Here is a 25,443-nt window from a genome sequence, read left to right on the forward strand (position 1 = left end):
GCAAATATCCTGAATAAAAATAAATATCCTATAAATCACATTGGCTACGCATGGCCTCTCTGCAACAAACTTGAAACATTGTATCAACTGGGTCCAGCCCGAATCTCTAGCAAGCAAACTTGTAACAGAGTTTCCAGCGCCAGTGAGCTCGGGACAGACACAGCTGTAGAGTATTTGTGCAGGTATTTTATGACTTTTCCACTGGATCAGAGCATTACATTTTTCCCTTTCATGTCGAGTAGTTATCAAAAAGGTGAGAGCTGGAAATATATTTCAAATACATTGAGGAACTTTTGTCATTCTCAATGGATTCTAAAAACAGACTTTGTTTACTTGCTGTTTGAGGTGAAGAAAAAATTACTTTGAAAAGCTCCACAGCTCATTAGTGGTGGTGAGTTAAGACAATCAGAAATACTAAAATCAGACATCCCCAAATGGGCACATTTATAGGCCTAAATTTGCACGCAGCCCAGGTAGCCTAGGCCTACCTCTATATGCGTAATCAGGTGTGCGTCTTTACTCAACATTGACAGGAGCGCTCCAAACAAAAGACAATGAAGAAATTGACAAAACTTGTAAATGGAATGAAATAAACCAAAACTTGTTTCACACAAACGTGTCCACTCCAACAATGAGAATGGTAAATGACTGTAATAATAATAATATTATATATATATATATATATATATATATATATATATATATATATATATATATATATATATATATATATATATATATATATATATATATATATATATATATATATATATATATATATATATATATATTTAATGCATTAACAGAAATTAACGTAACCAAATAGGCATTGTAGATTTGAAATGGGAATTAACGGTAAATGTACTTCTGGTGATATATGTAATGGGAAATTGATAGACACTAACAATCAAAGGGCAAACAATTCACACAATGAAGTTATGAAACAATGAATGTGCATGAAATGGCAGGAGAGAGCACATTCTGGAGAGACGTGCCTTGTTCATCACACTCCCCTTCTTCTTGGACCGTTCCAAAAAAGTATCTATTTGCGACTGCTCTACAAAAAAATACAAAAAAAATCTCAGTCGACCAACAGCCTATCGACCAGTGGACTAAATGGGGTCAGCCCTAAGACAGATCCACACAAATCTCACGTAATATGCTCTAATGTAATAGGGACTGTAAATCACAATAATTGTAGCCTCTATCACACAAACTTTGCGTGTTTTCAAACCTAACTGACTTAACTATCTCTTCATTGTTTCACCACCACTCCACCAAATCCATTGTGATAATTCCTCCCCCCCAAAAATTTACCAAACAAAACAGGCAAACTAATGTTCTGTTCTCCCCGTACTCTTCGAGTGAAGTGAAAAACTCAAAGATAAACATACAACCTATTTTACAGTTATTCTTTCCCAGAAGGGGCCTATCAGTCTTGAAGGTAAGGTTGCACTCTTTTCACATCAGAAAATCCAGCCTTTGAATTACATCGTCCACAGGTTATTAGCACAAAGTTAACCAGGGATTGAGTAAAAAAGGTCAGCGACTATACAACCCCCTCAAAGGCAGTAGGCAAAAAAAGCCAACTTGTGCTCGCTCAACACTTTCTTTATGCTCAGAAGGCTTAAACAAAGGACGGCCTGAAGGAGAGCTGTAACCCTTTAGAAACACAGGGGTAACACGTTTCTGACTGCATTTGAACTCATAAAACCCCTGCTAAAGAGACTCTCAGTGTGAGCTTAGTGAATGGTGGAGAGGGGATGGGTTGTGGTGGTGAAAGAAAAGGAGGGCTCAATAGCTGTGGAGTCTTATTTTTAGCTGTTTACCTCTTGCTAGTCAATATTAAAAAGGGGAAACTATGAACATTCATCAAGTATCTGATTGAGATAGGAGGGTAGGTACTTAAGGCTCAAATGTTGCTTAGTACAAACATTACTTAATTACATATGATGAAATAGCGGTTAAAGGTGACCCTGGTACTTTCTCTCCACTTCCTGGAACTGTGGTAACAACCAGAACACTTGGGAGACCATAAGGAAACTCCTCTAAAATGCCCATAGATTATTCTTTAACTAAGTTATGAATTGGCAGCATGTATATTCCACAAAATGAAGGCCTGAATACTGTCTCACATTTGGAAGCCAAATGCCTTGTCTTTCAAATAATTCACTTTTGTTAGGGCAGAGCTGAGAAGGACACTTGTCATACAAGAACAGACAATGCTGTGTCACTCTCCCACAGCTATAAGCCGGACAATATCTCCTTTTAAGTCCAACGAGCTACGGTATAAGAACGTATAGAAAACGGTCACCTTACAGCTCCTTTACTTGCAAGGTAAAATGATACACAGTGCCAACAACCAAATACAGGGCTAACAGACAAATGAATAGAAACCAAGAACTGGGGCCTTTCAGATAGACAAACAAGAAGGCCCACGTCCTTGTACATCAATACAGGTGCACATATGACCAAGCCCAAATGAATAGCCTAGCCTTGAATGAACTTGAGGCCTAAGTATGGTCTGGCAAACCAAATGCTCAACAGGTCAGAGTGTGTAATGAGAGACTGTGAGCTACCTGGCTGTGAACACTCGGCCGCCAATCATTGCCTCGCCTTTGGGATTTGGTTTTCCTCTCCAAACATCACACAACAGCAAAGGAAAACACATGGAGCTTTGTTTTAACCCAAATGCTTGCCTGAAAAGCAAAACAAACCTTTCTAGCCACCGGACATGCATGACAGCATACTCTTGGGTACTAGTTACACAAGCACTTCAAAGGCTGCCGGCCTGCCAACTTCACCTTTTCATGTAGGAGCAGCTAAATGAATCAAACGAACAACAGAATGGATTCTACCTTCAGATGCCACAACAACTAAATTCAGCTCACTTGAAATTGAAACAACGATATCAAATATAGTGGTGAGAGAATGTGTTGTGTGCATCTCTAGGCCTAAAAATCACTCGTCTTTGTCATACATTTAAAATGTTAAATAAATGTAAAATGTACATTTATTTTACAGCAAGTTTCAAGTCAATCTATTCTGGAGTAAGCTACTCCATTCTAAAAACATGGTCTAATGGCATTCACTGCAGGTTAAGTCTTCAGGAAACTGGATGCATACCGGGCCCGTCCCCCATGATTCCCTGCTGCTGTGAAGCGTGCGTTTACGGCTCCTGACTATGTCGTCAAATTACACTTGCTTTTCCTGCAGTGGGGAGGAAATCCCTGCCTCGTGCTGACATCTATCCCACACTCCTCGGTGGACTCCAGGTGTGTGCTGGGCCACATAGTCAAGCCCAGGTGCCTTCTGGGAAGGATCCCAGAAAAGCTGTTCTAATGTAGGGTGAAACATGAACAGGTACAGCCTCACACACACATGCAGTTGTGCATATACAGTTGAAGTCGGAGGTTTACATACACTTAGGATGGAGTCATTAAAACTCATTTTTCAACCACTCCACAAATGTCTTGTTAACAAACTATAGTTTTGGCAAGTCGGTTAGGATATCTACTTTGTGCATGACAAGTAATTTTTCCAACAATTGTTTACAGACAGATTATTTCACTTACAATTCACTGTATCACAATTCCAGTGGGTCAGAAGTTTACATACACTAAGTTGACTGTGCCTTTAAACAGCTTGGAAAATTCCAGAAAATTATGTCATGGCTTTAGAAGCTTCTGATAGGCTAATTGACATAATTTGAGTCAATTGGAGATGTACCTGTGGATGTATTTCAAGGCCTACCTTCAAACTCAGTGCCTCTTTGCTTGACATCATGGGAAAATCAAAAGAAATCAGCCAAGACCTCAGAAAAATAAATTGTAGACCTCCACAAGTCTGGTTCATCCTTGGGAGCAATTTCCAAACGCCTGAAGGTACCACGTTCATCTGTACAAACAATAGTACACAAGTATAAACACCATGGGACCACGCAGCCATCATACCGCTCAGGAAGGAGACGCGTTCTGTCTCCTAGAGATGAACGTACTTTGGTGCGTAAAGTGCAAATCAATCCCTCAACAACAGCAAAGGACCTTGTGAAGATGCAAGAGGAAAAGGTACAAAAGTATCTATATCCACAGTAAAATGTGTCCTATATCGACATAACCTGAAAGGCCACTCAGCAAGGAAGAAGCCACTGCTCCAAAACCACCATACAAAAGTCAGACTACGGTTTGCAACTGCACATGGGGACAAAGATCGTAGTTTTTGCAGAAATGTCCTCTGGTCTGATGAAAAAAAATTCACCCAACTTATTTTGGAAAGTTGTGGAAGGCTACCCAAAACGTTTGACCCAAGTTAAACAATTTAAAGGCAATGCTACCAAATACTAATTGAGTATGTAAACTTTTGACCCACTTAGAATGTGATGAAATAAATAAAAGCTGAAATAAATAATTCTCTCTACTATTATTCTGACATTTCACATTCTTAAAATAAAGTGGTGATCCTAACTGCCCTAAAACAGGGAATTTTTACTAGGATTAAATGTCAGGAATTGTGAAAAACTGACTTTAAATGTATTTGGCTAAGGTGTATGTAAACTTCCGACTTCAACTGTACTCTTCACACGACACACCTGCAATTAGCCCACTGTGTGGAAGAAAGAGGCAAAGGTTATGCTAGCACGAGGCATAATTTTACACAACTCCTTTCTGACAAGAGAACAAGCTGATTGTGTCAACGCATGTCATTTCTCTCAGATTTCTTTGGCATGCAGTATCAGTTGGAGAGTCCAAATGCTGGGAATGCAGCACTCATCCTTTCTCCACAGAGAGACATTCAGCAGCCTGAACTCAGGGAGAGCCACGCTGGATAACTGGATGCATTCCACAACAGGGTCACCAAATACTTTCCCTATGAGCCTAATGAGCTTGACTTTTAAACCTATCCAATTTTCCAGCCATTTTGATTACGAACAATTACCAACTAACATTTTTCTAAATCGTAGTCATTAGTTACACTGACTAAAATGTCAACACATTTAGAACATGTTATGGTGGTTTCGCAGACCCTAGACCAGTGGTTAAGGCTGGATACGATTGTGTGAACTCCGTCCAGAAACATCCATTATCTGCACAAGTCAGAGGTAACTCTCGATAAGCCATTTCCCTGAGATAATGGCGTGGTGATCCAAACTAAACCAGATAGAAAGGTTTATTTACCCACAATGGTGGGTCTGACAAAGGTCATCTTGACATAGCAAATTCACTGGGGAAAAGTTGTAACTTTGCATACCACTGACTTAATTGAAATATGAAATGCCCACAAAACAATCAATTTATGTGGTGTGCTTAACCAGAAATTAATTACTATCTTATTGTCAGTCAATTTATCAAAATAAACCAAATTTCCTTACACTATCAATTTAGTTTCTGGCACTTTCTCTCCTCCCAACTTTAGCTTTTGGGGCCAGAAGGCAGAGTGAACTTGTTGCCCCCACAGAACAAGAGCGAGAGGTAGTAGGGTATGACTGGGACCTATGGTGTCCAGGCAGGGGAAAGTGATTGATTTTCAGGGTCAGGGAAGGTCGGTTGGAGCAGCAGGGAATCTGCCTGGGATCGGGCCAGTCCAGGCCCAGTGTCCAGACCGCTGTTAACCCCTCTGGCAGGACACCGAGAGAGGAAGTAAACCAGCCCCTTGACCACTAGGCATGCTGATTTTACAAGCCATAAATAAACACCCCCCAAATGTAGTGGCCAAAAAGAGAGCGCAGTTTCATGGTCAGTGGTCACTTTCATCTGGACAGAGTTGCAGCAAGTCTAATTGACAGAAACCTTGAAACCCTGAAGACCTACTGCCATTTTTCCCGAAATCTGTTGACAAAAACTTTAAGAGACCCATGGGGAAGTTTAGTGGGAAACCCATAGGAATGCCTGAGAACTTTGCAATGTGTACAGTCTAATTAGCGCTCTTGTTCTGCGGTGACCAACTCTCAGACCTTGAATCATGGAGCTTGGTTCAATGCTCAAGACAGGAATATGTTTCCTCTCCCAATCAATCACTGTCGGGCGGAACAAAATGATGGCCCTCCAAGCAGTTGAGCTCATTGTACCGCATAAAGAAAGATCACATACCATGACAGAGGTAATAATATCTCAATCAGTCACTGACTTAACCAACGTCATGCCTAGTCAAAATAGCAAAATAAACCTCGAGGAACTACAAGCTTCTTTGGAAGAACTTAAAAATGAAGAAGGAAAAGCAACAGTCTACCACCCACTTCAATCAACACCTACATCCTCCGTTTTAAAATTCTAGAGGCCCACGTACAATCACTAAGCCTAATTCCTTGCATTCTTTTCTCCTATTTTTGGAAGAGGGACTGAAAGAGGCCACACAAAGAGAGACAACTGTACCAATGAGGCTTTTATACATGCTTGACATATCCCCTTGAAAAGACATCCCATCACATGGTTTGTTTTTTATTTAGCTCCGAACAAACAAAAGGCACCCAACGCACCAAACACAACATTGATCAAATTAGGCAAAGGCTCAGCCTTTCATCAACCAAGTCACACAAAAAAGGCCTTTTCCATCTCTTGGGCCATTCAAATGAGGTATTAGTGTAGAGTACTAGTGTAAGGAACTGATGTTCTTGGCTGGTGTAGACTCAAAAACACTGCTTCAGTCTTCTCTCCATCGGGGTAACTGCATGTGCAATATGCTGTGGTGGTTTAATGGTACACAGTGTGGTTGCATTACACAAACAGCTGTGTTGTGTTGTGGCAATGAAAATGATGACCAACCACACATTAAATGTGTTCAACAATCTCAGTGTGTGTGTCTGCTTAGCCTATATAAATACCCTTGGGATGCCATACAATTATATACTCCATTTACCATTTTAAAACTGTATTCTGGTCTCTGACATTTCCATCATACAGGACTAGATTATAGTGAGACATGACAATGACATCTGTTAAGTAGGGTTTAAATATGTAAAGGATATTATTATTGTTATGCAGCTGACAAGGGATGGATGTGGAGGTGATACAATAAAGATACAAATAAAATAGGGACCTCTGCATCCTTGACACAAGTCATTTAGTAAGAACCGGGTCACTTTATATGAGCTGTAATGTACAGTATGTGGATGTCAGTAGTTGAAGTCATCAGCAGAACTTAGTGATTAACCTAAACATACCCCAACAAGGTCAGTGTAGAACTAACAAGATATAGCTGGCTATTAGATAATTGAAGAATTCTGCAGTTGGAATTCTGCAGAATCTCAATTGGTCCCCCCCAAGACCCCTCACTTACCAAGTCATAACGTAAAAAAACAACTACCGGTATGTTATGCCAGTTGTGTTGGCCTGAAGGTTGAATAGTAGTTGGCCTCAACAGACAGAATAAAGTGCAGGTAATAAACAAGACAAACATTTGGCGGTTTGGTTCTTTCTGTGTGTCCAAGCTGTTCCAGACAATGGGACAGCATAATTATTTTGTTGATGCCAGATTGACCTATTGATTTATACTTACAAAGTGACTGTTCTGTTGGGAAAGGAGTCCAGGGGTAACACCTGATGGAGTTCCATATTGCTGCAGACCACTTTCCTATCCGCCGTGGCCACCGACGGTGTGCTTTTCCCTGCGCTTTTTGAACGTTCATCATATGATTTACAATCAGATGATAGCGCAGAGCCATCGCCTCTGAATAGCGAAACAAGTAACAATTGCAACAAATCCACCGCGCTTACCCTCATTTTTAAATTATATGTTAAGATAATTAGGCTACTGTAGAGAAAAGTATCTATTAATATCAAGTTGCGCGGAAGCCAGGGGTTTGTGGTCGTACTATAAAATGGCCTGGCACAAATAGGCTACTGTTAAAATTGTAAACCAAAACGTCCTTCAGAATATTCTGACAGTTTCAGTCATGTTGCAAACATCTTGTCCACCATAATGTGGATTTCCCCCTCCATTTCTTGCAAGGGTTTCGATTTGTGTTCGGCGTCAATTAATCCGAGAGAGGGTCTATACATCCTTTGTTTGCCAAAACACAGATGTATAATTCAATTTCTTCATAGGGTTTTTGCCGCATTCCGGAAAAAGAAAAAAACAACCACACACTTGTAATTTTACCGATTTTTCTGGGCTAAACAATTTCACTTCAACGATTGAGAAAATATTTTCTTTGTTGCCAATAGCGCGGATCCAAGTGAGAAGATTGCCTACTCCACCAAGAGACAGCTGCAGTCATCCAAAGATAACACACTAACTTAATTAAATCTGATCACGCCTAAACTTTAAAAACGTTCTCCTCAAGATAATTGATCCCGAGAGACGTAAACTGGCACACATTTAAATAGCTTTACAACTAACTAAAACATCTGTAAACAACTTTTCACTTCAGGCGTCCATCGAGTCCAGTTGTTGGTGCAAAGGGAAATCATGGGACTCCTAAAAAAACGAAAGAAGGAAACATATTCCCACTCGAGTTAGTCAGTAATGTGTAGAAATCCTTCCAAGTTTGAGTAGATATCCATAATTGCTGTCCTCGTCTCTCTCTTTGAAAGTATTCATTGGCTTTATTTCCATTGAGAAATTTCCTCCCACAATCTTGCCCCGGGCTCCATGTTGCCTGCGTTTACACCCACTGACGTCACTCTGCACGCCATACAGACTGCCTCTTTCTCCTATTCTGTCTGTCGCTCAGGTTTACATTTTATGTGCCAGTGAAGAAAATAGAAGAAACACAATAAAAGATAAACAAAGCAAAGTTGTGCACTTCCATAAGTTATACAGAAAACAACCTCTCTTCATGCTATTGATAGGTAATTTCTTTAATTTAATGGAAAATAGAATTGCCTAGCTTTTTTTTCTGTGAAAATTATACAGTATTGGTCCTTGAAATTTTGAGCATTCCTGAGTGACAAATATATATTCTTGAATATTCCTATCAAATAATTAAATGTTGTCAAGATGTAGGCTACATCACAATACAGGGAATGTCAGTTAATAACATGTATTGCCCATCTCTTTGATAGACCGAACAAACTGTAGATTTGGATATGTAGCCTATTTACATTTACATTTACATTTACGTCATTTAGCAGACGCTCTTATCCAGAGCGACTTACAAATAGGTGCATTCACCTTATAGCCAGTGGGATCACCACTTTACAATGTTTTTTTAGTTTTTTTGTTTTTGGGTTGGGGTTTGCGTTGGGGTAAGGGGGGGTAGAAGGATTACTTTATCCTATCCCAGGTATTCCTTAAAGAGGTGGGGTTTCAAATGTCTCCGGAAGGTGGTGAGTGACTCCGCTGTCCTGGCGTCGTGAGGGAGCTTGTTCCACCATTGGGGTGCCAGAGCAGCGAACAGTTTTGACTGGGCTGAGCGGGAACTATGCTTCCGCAGAGGTAGGGGAGCCAGCAGGCCAGAGGTGGATAAACGTAATGCCCACGTTTGGGTGTAGGGACTGATCAGAGCCTGAAGGTACGGAGGTGCCGTTCCCCTCACAGCTCCGTAGGCAAGCACCATGGTCTTGTAGCAGATGCGAGCTTCAACTGGAAGCCAGTGGAGTGTGCGGAGGAGCGGGGTGACGTGAGAGAACTTGGGAAGGTTGAACACCAGACGGGCTGCGGCATTCTGGATGAGTTGTAGGGGTTTAATGGCACAGGCAGGGAGCCCAGCCAACAGCGAGTTGCAGTAATCCAGACGGGAGATGACAAGTGCCTGGATTAGGACCTGTGCCGCTTCCTGTGTAAGGCAGGGTCGTACTCTCCGAATGTTGTAGAGCATGAACCTACAGGATCGGGTCACCGCCTTGATGTTAGCGGAGAACGACAGGGTGTTGTCCAGGGTCACGCCAAGGCTCTTCGCACTCTGGGAGGAGGACACAACGGAGTTGTCAACCGTGATGGCAAGATCATGGAACAGGCAGTCCTTCCCCGGGAGGAAGAGCAGCTCCGTCTTGCCAAGGTTCAGCTTGAGGTGGTGATCCGTCATCCATACTGATATGTCTGCCAGACATGCAGAGATGCGATTCGCCACCTGGTTATCAGAAGGGGGAAAGGAGAAGATTAGTTGTGTGTCGTCAGCGTAGCAATGATAGGAGAGGCCATGTGAGGATATGACAGAGCCAAGTGACTTGGTGTATAGGGAGAATAGGAGAGGGCCTAGAACTGAGCCCTGGGGAACACCAGTGGTGAGAGCACGTGGTGCGGAGACAGCTTCTCGCCACGCCACTTGGTAGGAGCGACCGGTCAGGTAGGACGCAATCCAAGAGTGAGCCGCGCCGGAGATGCCCAGCTCGGAGAGGGTGGAGAGGAGGATCTGATGGTTCACAGTATCAAAGGCAGCAGACAGGACTAGAAGGACAAGAGCAGATGAGAGAGAGTTAGCTTTAGCAGTGCGGAGAGCCTCCGTGACACAGAGAAGAGCAGTCTCAGTTGAATGACCAGTCTTGAAACCTGACTGGTTTGGATCAAGAAGGTCATTCTGAGAGAGATAGCAAGAGAGTTGGCTAAAGACGGCACGCTCAATAGTTCTGGAGAGAAAAGAAAGAAGGGATACTGGTCTGTAGTTGTTGACATCAGAGGGATCGAGTGTTGGTTTTTTGAGAAGGGGTGCAACTCTCGCTCTCTTGAAGACGGAAGGGACATAGCCAGCGGTCAAGGATGAGTTGATCAGCGAGGTGAGGTAAGGGAGAAGGTCACCGGAGATGGTCTGGAGAAGAGAGGAGGGGATAGGGTCAAGCGGGCAGGTTGTTGGGCGGCCTGCCGTCACAAGTCGCAAGATTTTATCTGGAGAGAGAGGGGAGAAAGAAGTCAAAGCATAGGGTAGGGCAGTGTGAGCAGGACCAGCAGTGTCATTTGTCTACCAGATTTGTTGGCAGATAAATCCTTTCACATCCTTGGGTAAATTGAATTTGGTAACACTTTACATACTCTTGGTGCTATATGCGTAGTAATACTGCAATAACTACAGTAACAACATTGTTGTTACATAGCAATTTAATTTGTGCAATTCAAATGCCATTTTTAAACTGGTATGTAACAATACTTAATTGTTGTTACTAGTGTTATAATAGCATGATTACCCATCTACCTACACATGTCTACCTTGATAACAATACAGTTAAGACAATTAAACGATGCTTTCCTTTTCAAATGTAATAAAAGCAGGCCTTTGCGATGCACCCCTTCTCTCTTTTAGTGCATCCAGCATTGTATCTCCTCTCTTTCTGGGTAACTTCACACAAAGCTCTCCTTTCACTTCTCAAACAAGTTAAGACTAGCTTTGCAATGGGCAATAGCCATGGAAAGCCAGAGTCAGTCAGAGAGGAAAACACCATATAAGAATTCACATGTGCTGTACTACAAAACCCTTGTGTAACACTCATGTAGAGCCCATCTGTCTTCCCTCATCTTTGCTATGATGGGGTAAATTGAGCATCTTGGTTTTAGAAGAGTGACAGACAGACAGAGAGATGGAGAGAGAGACAGACAGAGAGACAGAAAGACAGACAGACAAAGTAACACAGTAATCTCAGGAAACCTCATACCCCGGGGCTACGCATCTTTTACTTCCATTAGTCTTGTTTGTTTTTAGGCTCGCACAGGGTTTTGACTTCCACTGAAAGAAGGCTGTCTGCAAACATACGGACGACAGCTATTGTAGTAACGGATTTTCCTGGAGACAAAACAAGGAGTGCTTTAGGATGACACAATGAAATGTATTGATAGGGGCGGTGGACTTCAATATTTACTAACAAGAGACCAAAATAAGGTAATATAACAAGCCAATTATATGAAAACATGTCAAATGAGTAATGTAAAATGACTGTAATTTATTTATTTCTCCAGATGCAGGACTTATTCCTATTATATTACCCATAAACTATGCAAATTGTCACTATGGTCCAAAGAATGTCTGTTATGGATAGTATGCATTGACTGATAATTTGATTACTAGATTGTGCTATCCCTATAGAGGACAGAGGACTAGTCACATTCCTGATCATGAATAATTCAGGAGGTCATCTCATTCTCTGGGTAATTTTTTTAATCAATGGACTCCTGGGACCACTGTTGTGAGGTAGCCTATAACTAATGCATTTATGAAAAAATATATATATTTTTAAATCAAATTCAGCCAGGGTACAGGACAGGTAACAAGTGATTCATGAGCAATGCACGGATTCAAAGATAAATAGAGTGCCTTCAGAAAGTATTCATACCTCTTGACTTATTCCACATGTTGTTGTGTTACAGCCTGAATTCAAAATGAATTACATTGTATTTTTTTCTCACCCATCTACACACTATACCTCATAATGACAAAGTGAAAACATGTTTTTAGACATTTTTGCAAATTGATTGAAAATGAAATATAGAAATATCAAATTTTCATTAGGATTCACACCCCTGAGTCAATACATGTTAGAATCACCTTTGGCAGTGATTACAGCTATGAGTCTTTCTCTGTAAGACTTTAAGAGCTTTGCACACCAGGATTGTACAATATTGACACATTATTCTTTTTCAAATTCTTCAAGCTCTGTCAAGTTGGTTGTTGATCATTGCTAGACAGCAATTTTCAAGTCTTGCCATAGATTTTCATGCCGATTTAAGTCAAAACTGTAACCAGGCCACTCAGGAACATTCAATGTCATCTTGGTAAGAAACTCCAATGTATATTTGGCCTTGTGTTTTAGGCTATTGTCCTGCTGAAAGGTCAATTTGTCTCCCAGTGTCTGTTGTAAAGCAGGCTGAATGTCAGTAGAACCGATGTGGATGTGGTGGAGGAGTCAGGCGCAGGACACAGAGGCTTCGTCCAACAGACTTTACTAGTCAAAAGTGCTAAATTACAATACACGGCCTCGAAAACAAACCGAGGCGAGTGAATACGTAAACCATGCGTAAACACTAAACAAACAAACAGAGCGTCAAAACGCAGCTCCGAAAATACAGGCAGACAACAACACACAATCTAACCAAACCAAACAGGGAACTTATAGGACACGTAATCAGAACACAAACAGACACAGGTGTACAAGACAGACCAAAGCAATCACACCACGAAACATTCAACGGTGGCAGCTAGTACTCCGGGGACGGCGAACGCCGAAGCCTGCCCGAACCAGGAGGAGGAGCAGTCTCGGCCGAAACCGTGACAGTACCCCCCCCTTGACGCGCGGTACCAGCCGTGCGCCGACCCCGGCCTCGGGGACGGCCAGGAGGACGCGGACCCGGGCGCGTGGGATGCCCACGGTGGAACTCAGTCAGGAGGGATGGATCTAGGATGTCCCTCCTAGGCACCCAGCACCGTTCCTCCGGACCGTACCCCTCCCACTCCACGAGATACTGGAGACCACTCATCCGGCGCCTCGAGTCCAAGATGGTCCGGACCCTGTACGCCGGGGCCCCCTCGATGTCCAAAGGGGGCGGAGGGGTCTCTCTTATCTCATCTTCTTGGAGTGGGCCAGCTACCACCGGCCTGAGAAGAGACACATGGAACGATGGGTTAATATTCTTGTACTCAATAGGCAGTTGTAACCTGTAACACACCTCGTTCAATCTTCTCAGGACTTTAAAGGGCCCCACAAACCGCCGACCCAGCTTCCGGCAGGGCAGGCGGAGGGGCAGGTTTCGAGTCGAGAGCCAGACTCGATCTCCCGGTGCGTACACCGGTCCCTCACTGCGGTGGCGATCGGCGCTCGCCTTTTGTTGACGGATGGCCCGCTGCAGATGGACATGGGCAGCGGCCCACGTCTCCTCCGAGCGCCGAATCCACTCGTCCACCGCAGGGGCCTCGATCTGGCTCTCGTGCCACGGTGCCAGGACCGGCTGATACCCTAAAACACACTGGAAAGGTGTTAAGTTGGTGGAGGAGTGGCGGAGAGAGTTCTGGGCCATCTCTGCCCAGGGGATATAACTAGACCACTCCTCCGGCCGGTCCCGGCAATAGGACCTCAGAAACCTACCCACATCCTGGTTGACTCGTTCAACCTGCCCATTGCTCTCTGGGTGGTACCCCGAGGTAAGGCTCACCGAGACCCCCAAGCGTTCCATGAACGCCCCCCAGACTCTAGAGGTGAACTGGGGACCTCGGTCAGACACAATATCCTCGGGGACCCCATAGTGCCGGAACACGTGGGTGAATAGGGCCTCGGCGGTCTGTAGGGCAGTAGGGAGACCCGGCATTGGGAGGAGACGACAGGCCTTGGAGAACCGATCCACAACGACCAAAATGGTGGTATTCCCCTGGGAAGGGGGTAGGTCGGTTACAAAATCCACCGAGAGGTGGGACCATGGTCGTTGTGGAACGGGCAGGGGATGTAACTTACCCCTGGGCAAATGTCTAGGCGCCTTACACTGGGCACACACCGAGCAGGAGGAGACATAAACCCTCACATCCTTAGCTAACGTTGGCCACCAGTATTTCACGCTAAGGCAGTGCACTGTCCGGCCAATACCTGGATGTCCAGAGGAGGGTGATGTATGAGCCCAATAAATAAGACGATCACGAACCTCGAGCGGAACGTACGTCCGCCCCACAGGACACTCGGGGGGAGTAGGGTCGGTACGCAGTGCCCGCTCGATTTCCGCATCGACCTCCCATACCACCGGAGCCACCAGACAAGACTCTGGCAGTATGGAAGTAGGCTCAATGGCCTTCTCCTCTGTGTCATACCGCCGGGACAGGGCGTCTGCCTTACCGTTCTGGGACCCTGGGATGTATGTGATCTTAAAAACAAACCGGGTCAGGAACATGTTCCACCTAGCCTGACGAGGGTTCAATCTCCTAGCTGCCCGGATGTACTCCAGGTTACGGTGATCAGTCAGACTGAGGAAAGGGTGTTGAGCCCCCTCAAGCCAATGCCTCCACACCGTTAGGGCCTGGACTACAGCTAACAACTCCCTGTCCCCAACGTCATAATTGCGCTCCGCCGAGCTGAGCTTCTTGGAGTAGAACGCACAGGGGCGGAGCTTAGGTGGCGTGCCGGACCGTTGTGACAGGACTGCCCCAATACCTTTCTCGGACGCGTTTACCTCTACTTGGAATGGTAAAGAGGGATCCGGATGCGCCAGCACCGGGGCCGAGGTGAACAGGTTCTTCAGTTTGACAAATGCCCTGTCCGCCTCAGCTGACCACTGCAAACGAACCGGACCCCCCTTTAGCAGGGACGTAATGGGAGCTGCAACCTGTCCAAAGCCCCGGATAAACCTCCGGTAGTAATTAGCAAAACCCAAGAACTGCTGCACCTCTTTTACAGTGGTTGGAGTTTGCCAATTACGCACGGCCGACACACGGTCTACCTCTATCTCCACACCAGACGCGGACAACCGATAACCCAAAAAGGAGACGGACTCCTGGAAGAACAGGCATTTCTCTGCCTTGACATACAAGTCATGCTCCAACAGTCTTCTCAACACTCGGCGCACCAGGGCTACATGCTCGGCTCGTGTAGAAGAGTACACTAGGATGTCGTCGATGTACACTACCACACCCTGCCCATGCATGTCCCGGAAAATCTCGTCAACAAAGGATTGGAAGACTGAAGGAGCATTCATTAACCCGTATGGCATGACGAGATACTCGTAATGACCCGAGGTGGTACTAAATGCCGTTTTCCATTCATCCCCCTCCCTAATGCGCACCAGATTGTACGCGCTCCTGAGATCCAACTTTGTGAAGAACTGCGCTCTGCGTAATGACTCCGTCATAGTCGCAATCAGTGGAAGAGGGTAACTGTACTTAACCGTGATCTGATTGAGACTACGGTAATCAATGCACGGGCGCAACCCCCCGTCCTTCTTCTTCACAAAGAAGAAACTCGAGGAAACCGGGGAAGTGGAGGACCGAATGTATCCCTGTGCCAAGGACTCGGCTATGTAAGTCTCCATAGCCGCAGTCTCCTCTTGAGACAGGGGATACACACGGCTCCGCGGAAGTGCCGCTCCTGTTTGGAGATTTATCGCACAGTCCCCCTGTCTATGAGGTGGTAGCCGTGTTGCCCTCGTTTTGCTGACCACAAGTGCTAAGTCCTCATACTCAGGGGGAATGCGCATTGCGGGCACTTGGTTCGGACTCTCTACCGAGGTCGCCCCTAAGGAAACACCTAGACATTTCCCTACACACTGGGCAGACCACTCCATAAGAGCCCTCTGTTGCCACGCAATGGTAGGATCATGGGCGCTTAACCAGGGAAGCCCCAGCACCACGGGGTACGCAGGAGAGTCAATCAGATAAAACTGAATGATCTCCTCATGACCCCCCTGCGTCGTCATCTTAAGTGGTGCTGTGACTTCTCTGATCAGCCCCGACCCCAACGGCCGGCTGTCTAGGGCGTGGACAGGAAAGGGGGCTTCTACCGGCCGAAGGGGAATTCCTAACCTATGACAAAATGCACGATCAATAAAATTCCCAGCTGCGCCTGAATCTACTAGCGCCTTATGCTGGGAATGAGGTGCCACCTGTGGAAATCTCACAGGAATACTCATGTGACCAACAGAGAGCTCTGGGTAAGTGGGGCGCCTACTCACCTGAAATGACTCCCCAGTGCGTGACCTGTTGTCCCCTCTCCCAGGAGACCCTCCCCAGCACCTGGCCGCGGTGTGTCCTCCACGGCCACAGTTGGTGCAGGGGATGGCCCCCCTCGGGTTCTCTCTCCTCCTCTCTCTAGCGCCAGCACCCCCGAGCTCCATGGGAATCGGCTCGGAGGTGCTGGAGGGTGGAAAGGACGACCCCCACTCGGGACGTCCGCGGGTAGCCAGCAGGGTGTCGAGACGGATGGAGATGTCCACCAACTGGTCGAAGGATAGGTTGGTGTCCCTGCAGGCCAGCTCACAACGAACGTCCTCTCATAGGCTACACCGGTAATGGTCGATGAGGGCCCTCTCATTCCACCCCGCATCCGCCGCTAGAGTCCGGAACTCCAGGGCGAACTCCTGTGCGCTCCTCTTCTCCTGTCGGAGGTGGAACAGACGCTCCCCCGCCGCCTTTCCCTCAGGTGGGTGATCGAAGACAGCCCTGAAGCGGCGGGAGAACTCCGCGTAGGTGATGGTAGCGGCGTCTATTCCCCTCCATTCGGCGTTGGCCCACTCCAACGCCTTGCCGAATAGACAGGAGATGAGGGCGGAGACGCTCTCGTATCCCGAGGGCGCTGGGTGTAGGGTAGCCAGGTAAAGTTCCACCTGCAGGAGGAACCCCTGACACCCGGCTGCAGAACCGTCATATGCCCTCGGGAGCGAGAGCCGAATGCCCCTGGGTTCCGGTGCTGAGAGAGGAGGACTGGCCGTTGGTGATGGGATGGTGTAAGAAGACGTGGGCACCTCCCCAGTAACCAACCGGCGCAGAGTGTTGGACACCTCGTCCATGGCGGACCCAAGTTGCCGGATCATGGTGTCCTGATAGCTGATCCGTTCCTCCAGCGACTTGGGTGTCGCAGCTGCTCCTGCTGACTCCATGGTTGGTGTGTTGTTCTGTCAGTAGAACCGATGTGGATGTGGTGGAGGAGTCAGGCGCAGGACACAGAGGCTTCGTCCAACAGACTTTACTAGTCAAAAGTGCTAAATTACAATACACGGCCTCGAAAACAAACCGAGGCGAGTGAATACGTAAACCATGCGTAAACACTAAACAAACAAACAGAGCATCAAAACGCAGCTCCGAAAATACAGGCAGACAACAACACACAATCTAACCAATACCAAACAGGGAACTTATAGGACACGTAATCAGAACACAAACAGACACAGGTGTACAAGACAGACCAAAGCAATCACACCACGAAACATTCAACGGTGGCAGCTAGTACTCCGGGGACGGCGAACGCCGAAGCCTGCCCGAACCAGGAGGAGGAGCAGTCTCGGCCGAAACCGTGACACTGAACCAGGTTTTCCTCTAGTATTTTGCCTTTGCTAAGCTCTATTGTGTTTCTTTTTATCCTAAAAATCTCCCTAGTCCTTGCCAATGACAAGCATACCCATACCATGATGCAGCCACCACCATGCTTGAAAAAATGAAGAGTGGTACTCAGTGATGTGTTGTGTTGGATTTGCCCCAAACATAATGCTTTGTATTCAGGATATAAAGTTCATTTCTGTACAGGCTTTCTTCGTTTCACTCTGTCAAATAGGTTCGTATTGTGGAGTAACTACAATGTCAAATGATAAAACCAAATCAAATGTTATTTCCCACATGCCCTGAATACAACAGGTGTAGACCTTACAGTGAAATGCTTACTTACAAGCCCTTAACCAACAATGCCGTTTTTAAGAAGATAAAAAAGTGTTAAGTAAAAAATAGATAAGTAACAAATATAAAATCAAAAATATTTAAAGAGCAGCAGTAAAATAAAATAATAGTAGGGAGGCTATATACAGGGGGTACCGGTACAGAGTCAATGTGCGGGAGCACCGGTTAGTAAGCCCTAAAAATTGCCAAAGACTCTAGCCACCCTAGTCATAGACTGTTCTCGCTGCTACCACACGGCAAGCAGTACCGGCGTGCCAAGTCTAGGTCCAAAAGGCTTCTTAACAGCTTCTACCCCCAAGCCATAAGACTCCCGAACAGCTAACCAAATGGCTACCCAGACTATTTGCATTAACCCCCCCCCCCACTATTTGCATTAACCCCCCCATTTTTATCCTGCTGCTACTCTCTGTTTACTATCTATTATCCCGCACATTGACTCTATACCGGGAACCCCTGTATATAGCCTCGTTACTGATATTTAATTGTTGCTCTTTAATTATTAGTTATTTTCTTCAAAAAAAAAACTTTTTGTTTGCTTTTTACTTCAGTTTATTTAGTAAATACTTTCTTAACACTTATTTTTCTTAAAACTGCATTGTTGGTTAAGGGCTTGTAAGTAAGCGTTTCACTGTAAGGTCTACACCTGTTGTATTCGGTGCATGTGACAAATACAATTTGATTTGATTTGAGTGCATTGGTAGTAGTCGTAGGAGGGGAGATTCTGGGCTAAACCAACCCGGGAAGGAGCCTCTCATAGTGTTCTAAGGTTGAAGCTCTGGCCTGGACGATCCTGAAGAGTCGCCGGGTTGCAGGGTGAAGGAGCATAGGCACTCGACTTCGGGGATAGCCCACTCTACTGTAAGGCCCTTACTGTTGAGTCTGAGGGACAGACTCATCTTCCAACTATGTTTTTTTTTTACTACATCCTTTTTGTAGCCTACAAACAGAATTTGTGAACGTGCGCAGGGCGAGTTCACAACGACGCTTGCGAACAAGCCCTAGTGGTGTAACGCATAGGAGGAGCGAGGACTCAGAGTGTACGTAACTAAAAGCTAATTTATGCTTGATCTGAAAATATGATCGGAGGCTCTGTATGGAGGGTGTGACGCAATAGCGGAGCCTCCATATGCATGCAGTTGCCAAATTGAGCTCTGTACCGCACCGCGGTTCACCTCCCAAATGTTGGAATAATGCGGAGGACTCCGTATAGCTCCGCATCGTCATTGACCGTACGTAGGTCATGTATAAACACAAACTCACTTCCTTGAAAACTTCCTTCAAATTAGCTCTGCTTAACAGTTCTGCGCTGCTATACGAAGCGCAAGAAGTATGAATGCTCTGACTTCTGCAGAGACTGTATCACGGTTTAAATGCTGCACAGCCAATGCAGAGGACAGATTGACCATGTAACTCCTTTAACTCTAACTAACGCTTGCTTGACCAAGAGAGTTGTTTAGTGTTTTTTTTACATGTAGACAAATAGAACCAACAGCCCTGAATGGAATTGTATGCATACAAACGACGCTGAAACCATGTTCCCGACAAACTTTGCATGGGGCGCGGCTACAGCCGCTTATCAAATCGAGGGTATGTAATAAGAATTTGTCTGGCGCCGGCGGTCAAACTGTACACGTGATTTTTTTTGTGCATTTGTAGATACAGTAATTTGATTAGGAAAGCTAATCCGCGTCCCTGAGACGAGCTTCTCTGGCCAAACGCGAGAAGTAGGCTAGCCTACACAAACACAACTGCTTGCTACCGGTAGGCTACAGTTGGATCTGTAATGCAGAAGGGGGACTAACTCAAGAGTTTATCTCAACCACTGTATCATGTCTTGATAGTAGCCTAATAGTTAATTATTAATGAAGTTATGTATACATTTAACTACAGAATGAGGAACTATAGACTCACAGTAGCCTATATATTTACAGTGCATTCGGAAAGTATTCAGACCCCTTCACTTTTTCCTAATTTTGTTACATTACAGCCTTATTCTAAAATGTATTAAATTGTTTCCCCCCCTCATCAGTCTACACACAATACCCCATAATGACAAATAAAAAACAGGTTTCTATACATTTTTGCAAATGTAAAAAAAAAGAAAAAAAAGATTACATTTACATAAGTATTACAACCCTTTACTCAGAACATTGTTGAAGCACCTTTGGCAGCGATTACAGCCTCAAGTCTTCTTGGGTATGACGCTACAAGCTTGGCACACTTATATTTTGGGAGTTTCTCCCATTCTTCTCTGCAGATCCTCTCAAGCTCTGTCAGGTTGGATGGGGAGCGTCGCTGCACAGCTATTTTCAGGTCTCTCCAGAGATGTTGGATCGGGTTCAAGTCCGGGCTCTGGCTGGGCCACTCAAGGACATTCAGGGACTTGTCCCGAAGCCACTCCTGCGTTGTCTTGGCTGTGTGCTTGGGGTCGTTGTCCTGTTGGAAGGTGAACCTTCACCCCAGTCTGAGGTCCTGAGCGCTCTGCAGCAAATTTTCATCAAGGATCTCTCTGTACTTTGCTCCGTTCATATTTCCTTCGATCCTGACTAGTCTACCAGTCCCTGCCGCTGAAAAACAACCCCACAGCATGATGCTGCCACCACCATGCTGCAACATAGGGATGGTATTGGCCAGGTAATGAGCGGTGCCTTGTTTCCTCCAGACGTGACGCTTGGCATTCAGGTCAAAGAGTTCCATCTTAGTTTCATCAGACCAGAGAATCTTGTTTCTCATGGTCTGAGAGTCCTTTAGGTGCCTTTTGGCAAACTCCAAGTGGGCTGTCATGTGCCTTTTATTGAGTAGTGGCTTCCGTCTGGCCACTCTACCATAAAGGCCTGATTGGTGGAGTGCTGCAGAGATGGTTGTCCTTTTGGAAGTTTCTCCCATCTCCACAGAGGAACTGGAGCTCTGTCAGAGTGACCATCAGGTTCTTGGTCACCTCCCTGACCAAGGCCCTCCTCCCTTGATTGCTCGGTTTGGCCGGCGGCCAGCTCTTGGAAGAGTCTTGGTGGTTCCAAACTTCTTCCATTTAAGAATGATGGAGGGCACTGTGTTCTTGGGGACCTTCAATGCTGTAGAAATGTTTTGGTACCCTTCCCCAGATCTGTGCCTCGACACAATCCTGTCTCGGAGCTCTACGGACAATTCCTTCGACCTCATGGCTTGGTTTTTACTCTGACATGCACTGTCAACTGTGGGACCTTGTATAGACAGGTGTGTGCCTTTCCAAATCATGTCCAATCAATTGATTTGATCACAGGTGGACTCCAATCAAGTTGTAGAACAGCTCAAGGATGATCAATTATTTTATTTTATAAATTTACAAACATTTCTAAAAACCTGTTTTCGCTTTGTCATTATGGGTTATTGTGTGTAGATTGATGAGGAAAACAATTTAATCCAACATTTGGAAAAAGTGAAGGGGTCTGAATACTTTCCAAAGGATACAGTACAATAAGTATTTTTAGGAATTGTAGGCCTTTAATAGACATAAAAATAAAAATAATAAAACAGTGCGTTATGCGTGATCAATACTGCTATGAAATTAACCTTGCAGGAGGCTGGGATGCGGATGACAAGGGACCAAGCATTTGGGACACGTTCTGTCACGAGGGGGGCAGACTAGTGTTGGAGGGCCAGAGTGGAGATGTCACCTGTAACAGCTATGAGCTCTGGGAAGAGGACCTCCGATGTATCCGCCAGCTAGGCCTGACCCACTACCGCCTGTCTCTGTCCTGGTCCCGCCTGCTACCGGAGGGGACAACACGACATGTCAATCAAAAAGGTAGCCGTGTAGTCAGGGGACCCATCTTGAAGACTTACCTTGAGACTATTTAGTGGTTACTTAGGATTAAGATTCCTCCAGTATTTATTTGTGGTGAATGGCTATGACATATGGTATGATATTAAAAATATATATATATCATACGTTATTGTGTTTCGACCAGGCTTTTGTTTATGTAAACAATGCAGTACCACAAACTCTGTCAAGGGCTCTGGACCCTTTTGTCTTGTAAACCTAATTTGGCCTTGATACCCATGATTTACTACTAAGCTACGTGTCTCTGTCCTGCAGGTTTGCGATACTACAACAAAGTGATCAATGATTTGCTGGCTAGTGACGTGTTGCCCATGGTTACCCTGTACCACTTTGACCTGCCACAAGCTCTCCAAGACCAGGGAGGTTGGAAATCACCTGAGATGGCGGCCATCTTTGACAGCTACGCCCGCTTCTGCTTTGAAACGTTCGGGGACCGTGTGAAACTGTGGATCACTTTGAACGAGCCGTACGTGTGCGCTAAACTGGGCCACGAGGATGGCATCTTTGCCCCAGGGGTAAAAGAACCAGGGATTGCTGCCTACCTGGTTGGCCACAACATGCTACGTGGCCATGCCAGGGCCTGGCACAGCTACAACGTACTCTACAGGGCAAAACAGGGTGGCTCGGTGTCCTTAGCGATTAATAGTGACTGGGCTGAACCGTTGGACCCGGCCAGCCCTGATGACACGGCCGCCACTGAACGATACCTGGCCTTTACACTAGGTTGGTTTGCGTGGCCCTTGTTTGTTACTGGAGACTACCCAGAAGTGATGAGGTCTAGTATTGAGGTCAGAAGCAAAGAACTGGGTTACCAAGAAGGTTCTAGACTGCCCAGGTTCTCCAAGGACGAGCCTAGTCTTCTCGGCACGGCTGACTTTTTTGCGTTGAACTACTATACATCTCGAAGGGTGAAGCCGGGTGAAGGCTGTCCAGGGGTGTTGGGGTTGAAGAGTGACCAGGATGCAGAAGGGGTGGTGGACCCGTCCTGGCCGGTATGTGGAGTGTCATGGCTGGCTGTGGTTCCTGACGGCCTGAGGAAACTGCTGATGTACGTTAAGGTAAAGAGGACCAGGGTCCTGTTCCAATACTTACAAAAAATAAAACAACGTTTTAAAAGTTCCACCTCACCACTTCCTCCAATCCACATCATGTCAGATCAGTGATTACTTTAAGGAAAGTACACATTTTTTAAATATCCGAACAGTGCCCAGGTTAATAGGGTAGGCTCGATTCGAAAGCAGTCAATTCAGAGGATTAAATGAAGTTTGAGAATCAATCATTTCCCATGATTTTCCATTTAAGGATTATTCGATTCTTGAATTGAATCACCTGCCTTGAGCCAATCAAATTGAGCCAAACCTTTAGTGAGGAGAAAACATTTAACATTAATAGAGTTGCTTGCTATTGTTTGTTTTTTTGCACAGTAAACAGATGGAGGACCCATTACAGTTGTCACATTGAATTGTGTCACATTGATTGCTTGAAGTGTAAACAGTTTTTTGAGAATGAGAAATATCCTGCTGTCGCGGGTTGTCACAGGGGTAAATCGATTTGAATCCAATTTAGCTAGTACCCCATTTTAAATTGAAATGTTATTGAAATGGTAACTTCTAATACCACAAAGAGGACCGCCAGTCCACCCACCATCGAATGTCAATTTAAATGGTCATGTCTTTTCTATGATCTATATTTGTATGATTTCGATAGGTTTCCTATGGAGTTTAATTTAAAACAACATATTCCCATTCAAGTCAACATTCTCTGATGTGTGGCCCTCCAACCATCTTTGTGCAACGAAACCAACAAAAGCCAGAACACACACACACACACACACACACACACCCCACTGTACTTTAAAGCCTTCCACTGTGTTGTTTGACTGTCATTATTGAACTGCATGTCTTGTTGGACAATGATAGCTACCGCTTTCTTTCACAGGACACATTCAACAACCCTGCGATCTACATCACAGAAAATGGCTTCTCCCAGATGGGGCCAGTGGACATGGAAGACGTCCAGCGCTGTGGGTTTTACCATGACATCATCCAGGAAGTAGCCAGAGGTAATGACCAGAAAGTGGCCGCTATAGAGCTGCCGTATATTATGGAGAATCTATAATTATTTAATGTGAATTTATTCTGAAATTCAATCCAGTCACTACTTGTACTATCTCAACCTCTGAAGGTTTGCTTCGCACATAAAATCATAGTATTTATGCATGATCCACAATCTAAGTTACAGGGGGCTGAGTGACTTGAATCCTTCTTTGATGAACCTGTTCTGTTGAATTAGGTACAGTATGTAGGCTATTTCACGTCAATGGAGAAGGTTGAGCGAGAGACTACAGCAATCATAATACAACGGGATCTTGTCCTTTTGTAATGTGTGAACAAAGTATTTTCACATTACACCTTAATGCGCACTGTCACATGTATGTTTTATAAAAATCCCATGTATGTTATTCACTTGTTGTTTGTCTCTCTGTTCTAGCTCTCAGAGAGGATGGTGTTGACGTTCGAGGCTATTTCGCCTGGTCTCTCCTGGATAACTTTGAATGGGCCGACGGGTTCAGCGTTCGATTCGGCCTGTTCCACGTGGACTTCTCTCGACCGGAGCGACCACGGACCCCGTACCGCTCTGGAAGGGAGTACGCCGGCATCATTTCCAAGTACAGATCTCAGACCAGGGCAAATAACTAAACAGCCAATGGGCACAGTGTGAATCAGCCAATAATAGCTATTTTTTGCTCAATGTTCTGTTCTAATCGATTGCAACCAAGCTTGGTCCATTGCAATGTTCCTACAGGCAATTTTGAATTGAAGCCCATCAGAAACAGATTGTAGTTGTGAAGTCTTTAAGACATTCCTTTTCACCACTTTTCTCTGTCAACCCTGAAAATGTTTTGTAAAACTAAGCTTATTTGGCTTCCTTTGCAATAAAGTGATTTTGTCAGATTTCTTCCCTGACTTTGGCATAGAACTGCAAGGACCCAGCCAAAGAGTGTTACGTTTATTCAAGTAAATGGAAATTAGTATTCTATCCTGCCCAATTCCCAGTCAATCTGTACAAAGGGTTTATATGGCCAGGCCAAGCTGTTGTTGCCAATGCAGGGCTTGGTGGGGTGCACAAGTCTACAGAGGAGTGTGTGTGTGTGTGTGTGTATGTGTGTGTGTGTGTGTTGACGTGTTTAACTATTCTTGTGGGGACCAGAAGAGGGGAGTTTAGGGTTAAGGTTAGAATTAGTGTTAGGGTTAGAATTAGGTTTAGGGTTAGGTTTAGGGTTAGGGTTAAGGTTAGGTTTTTGGGTTAAGGTTAGGTTTAGGGTTAAGGTTAGGGTTAGGGTAAGAGTAGGGGTTAGGGAAAATAGGATTTTGAATGGGACTGAATTGTGTGTCCCCACAAGGTT

At 45.1% G+C, this 25,443-nt stretch overlaps 2 protein-coding genes across 2 annotated transcripts in view; one reads left to right on the top strand and one right to left on the bottom strand.

The window, feature by feature from the left end:
• Positions 1-8,583, bottom strand: part of LOC311112602 (adhesion G protein-coupled receptor A3-like) — a 49,392-nt gene extending 40,809 nt beyond the window's left edge. Inside the window, 1 exon segment of the mRNA XM_084155748.1 lies at positions 7,492-8,583. Within this exon segment, the coding sequence (XP_084011874.1) occupies positions 7,492-7,715 (224 nt within the window). The 5' untranslated portion in view covers positions 7,716-8,583.
• Positions 8,584-19,514: 10,931 nt separating this feature from the next.
• gba3 (glucosidase, beta, acid 3) lies at positions 19,515-24,991 on the top strand. The gene is made up of 5 exons (XM_084155970.1): positions 19,515-19,804; positions 21,774-22,001; positions 22,293-23,095; positions 23,976-24,099; positions 24,528-24,991. Exons 1-5 carry the CDS (start codon positions 19,726-19,728, stop codon positions 24,734-24,736), a joined length of 1,443 nt encoding a protein of 480 aa, XP_084012096.1. The 5' UTR covers positions 19,515-19,725; the 3' UTR covers positions 24,737-24,991.
• The last annotated feature ends 452 nt before the right edge of the window (positions 24,992-25,443 follow it).

Source organism: Coregonus lavaretus, assembly GCF_964263955.1.
Source record: "Coregonus lavaretus genome assembly, chromosome: 39".
Taxonomy (NCBI): domain Eukaryota; kingdom Metazoa; phylum Chordata; class Actinopteri; order Salmoniformes; family Salmonidae; genus Coregonus; species Coregonus lavaretus.

Bases quoted from the DNA above. Each gene is read 5' to 3' on its own strand.
- gba3 (XM_084155970.1), top strand. From the start codon at position 19,726: ATGCATACAAACGACGCTGAAACCATGTTCCCGACAAACTTTGCATGG. The intron at 23,096-23,975 runs GTAAAGAGGACC...TTTCTTTCACAG, and splicing joins AACTGCTGATGTACGTTAAG to GACACATTCAACAACCCTGC. The intron at 24,100-24,527 runs GTAATGACCAGA...TCTCTGTTCTAG, and splicing joins CATCCAGGAAGTAGCCAGAG to CTCTCAGAGAGGATGGTGTT.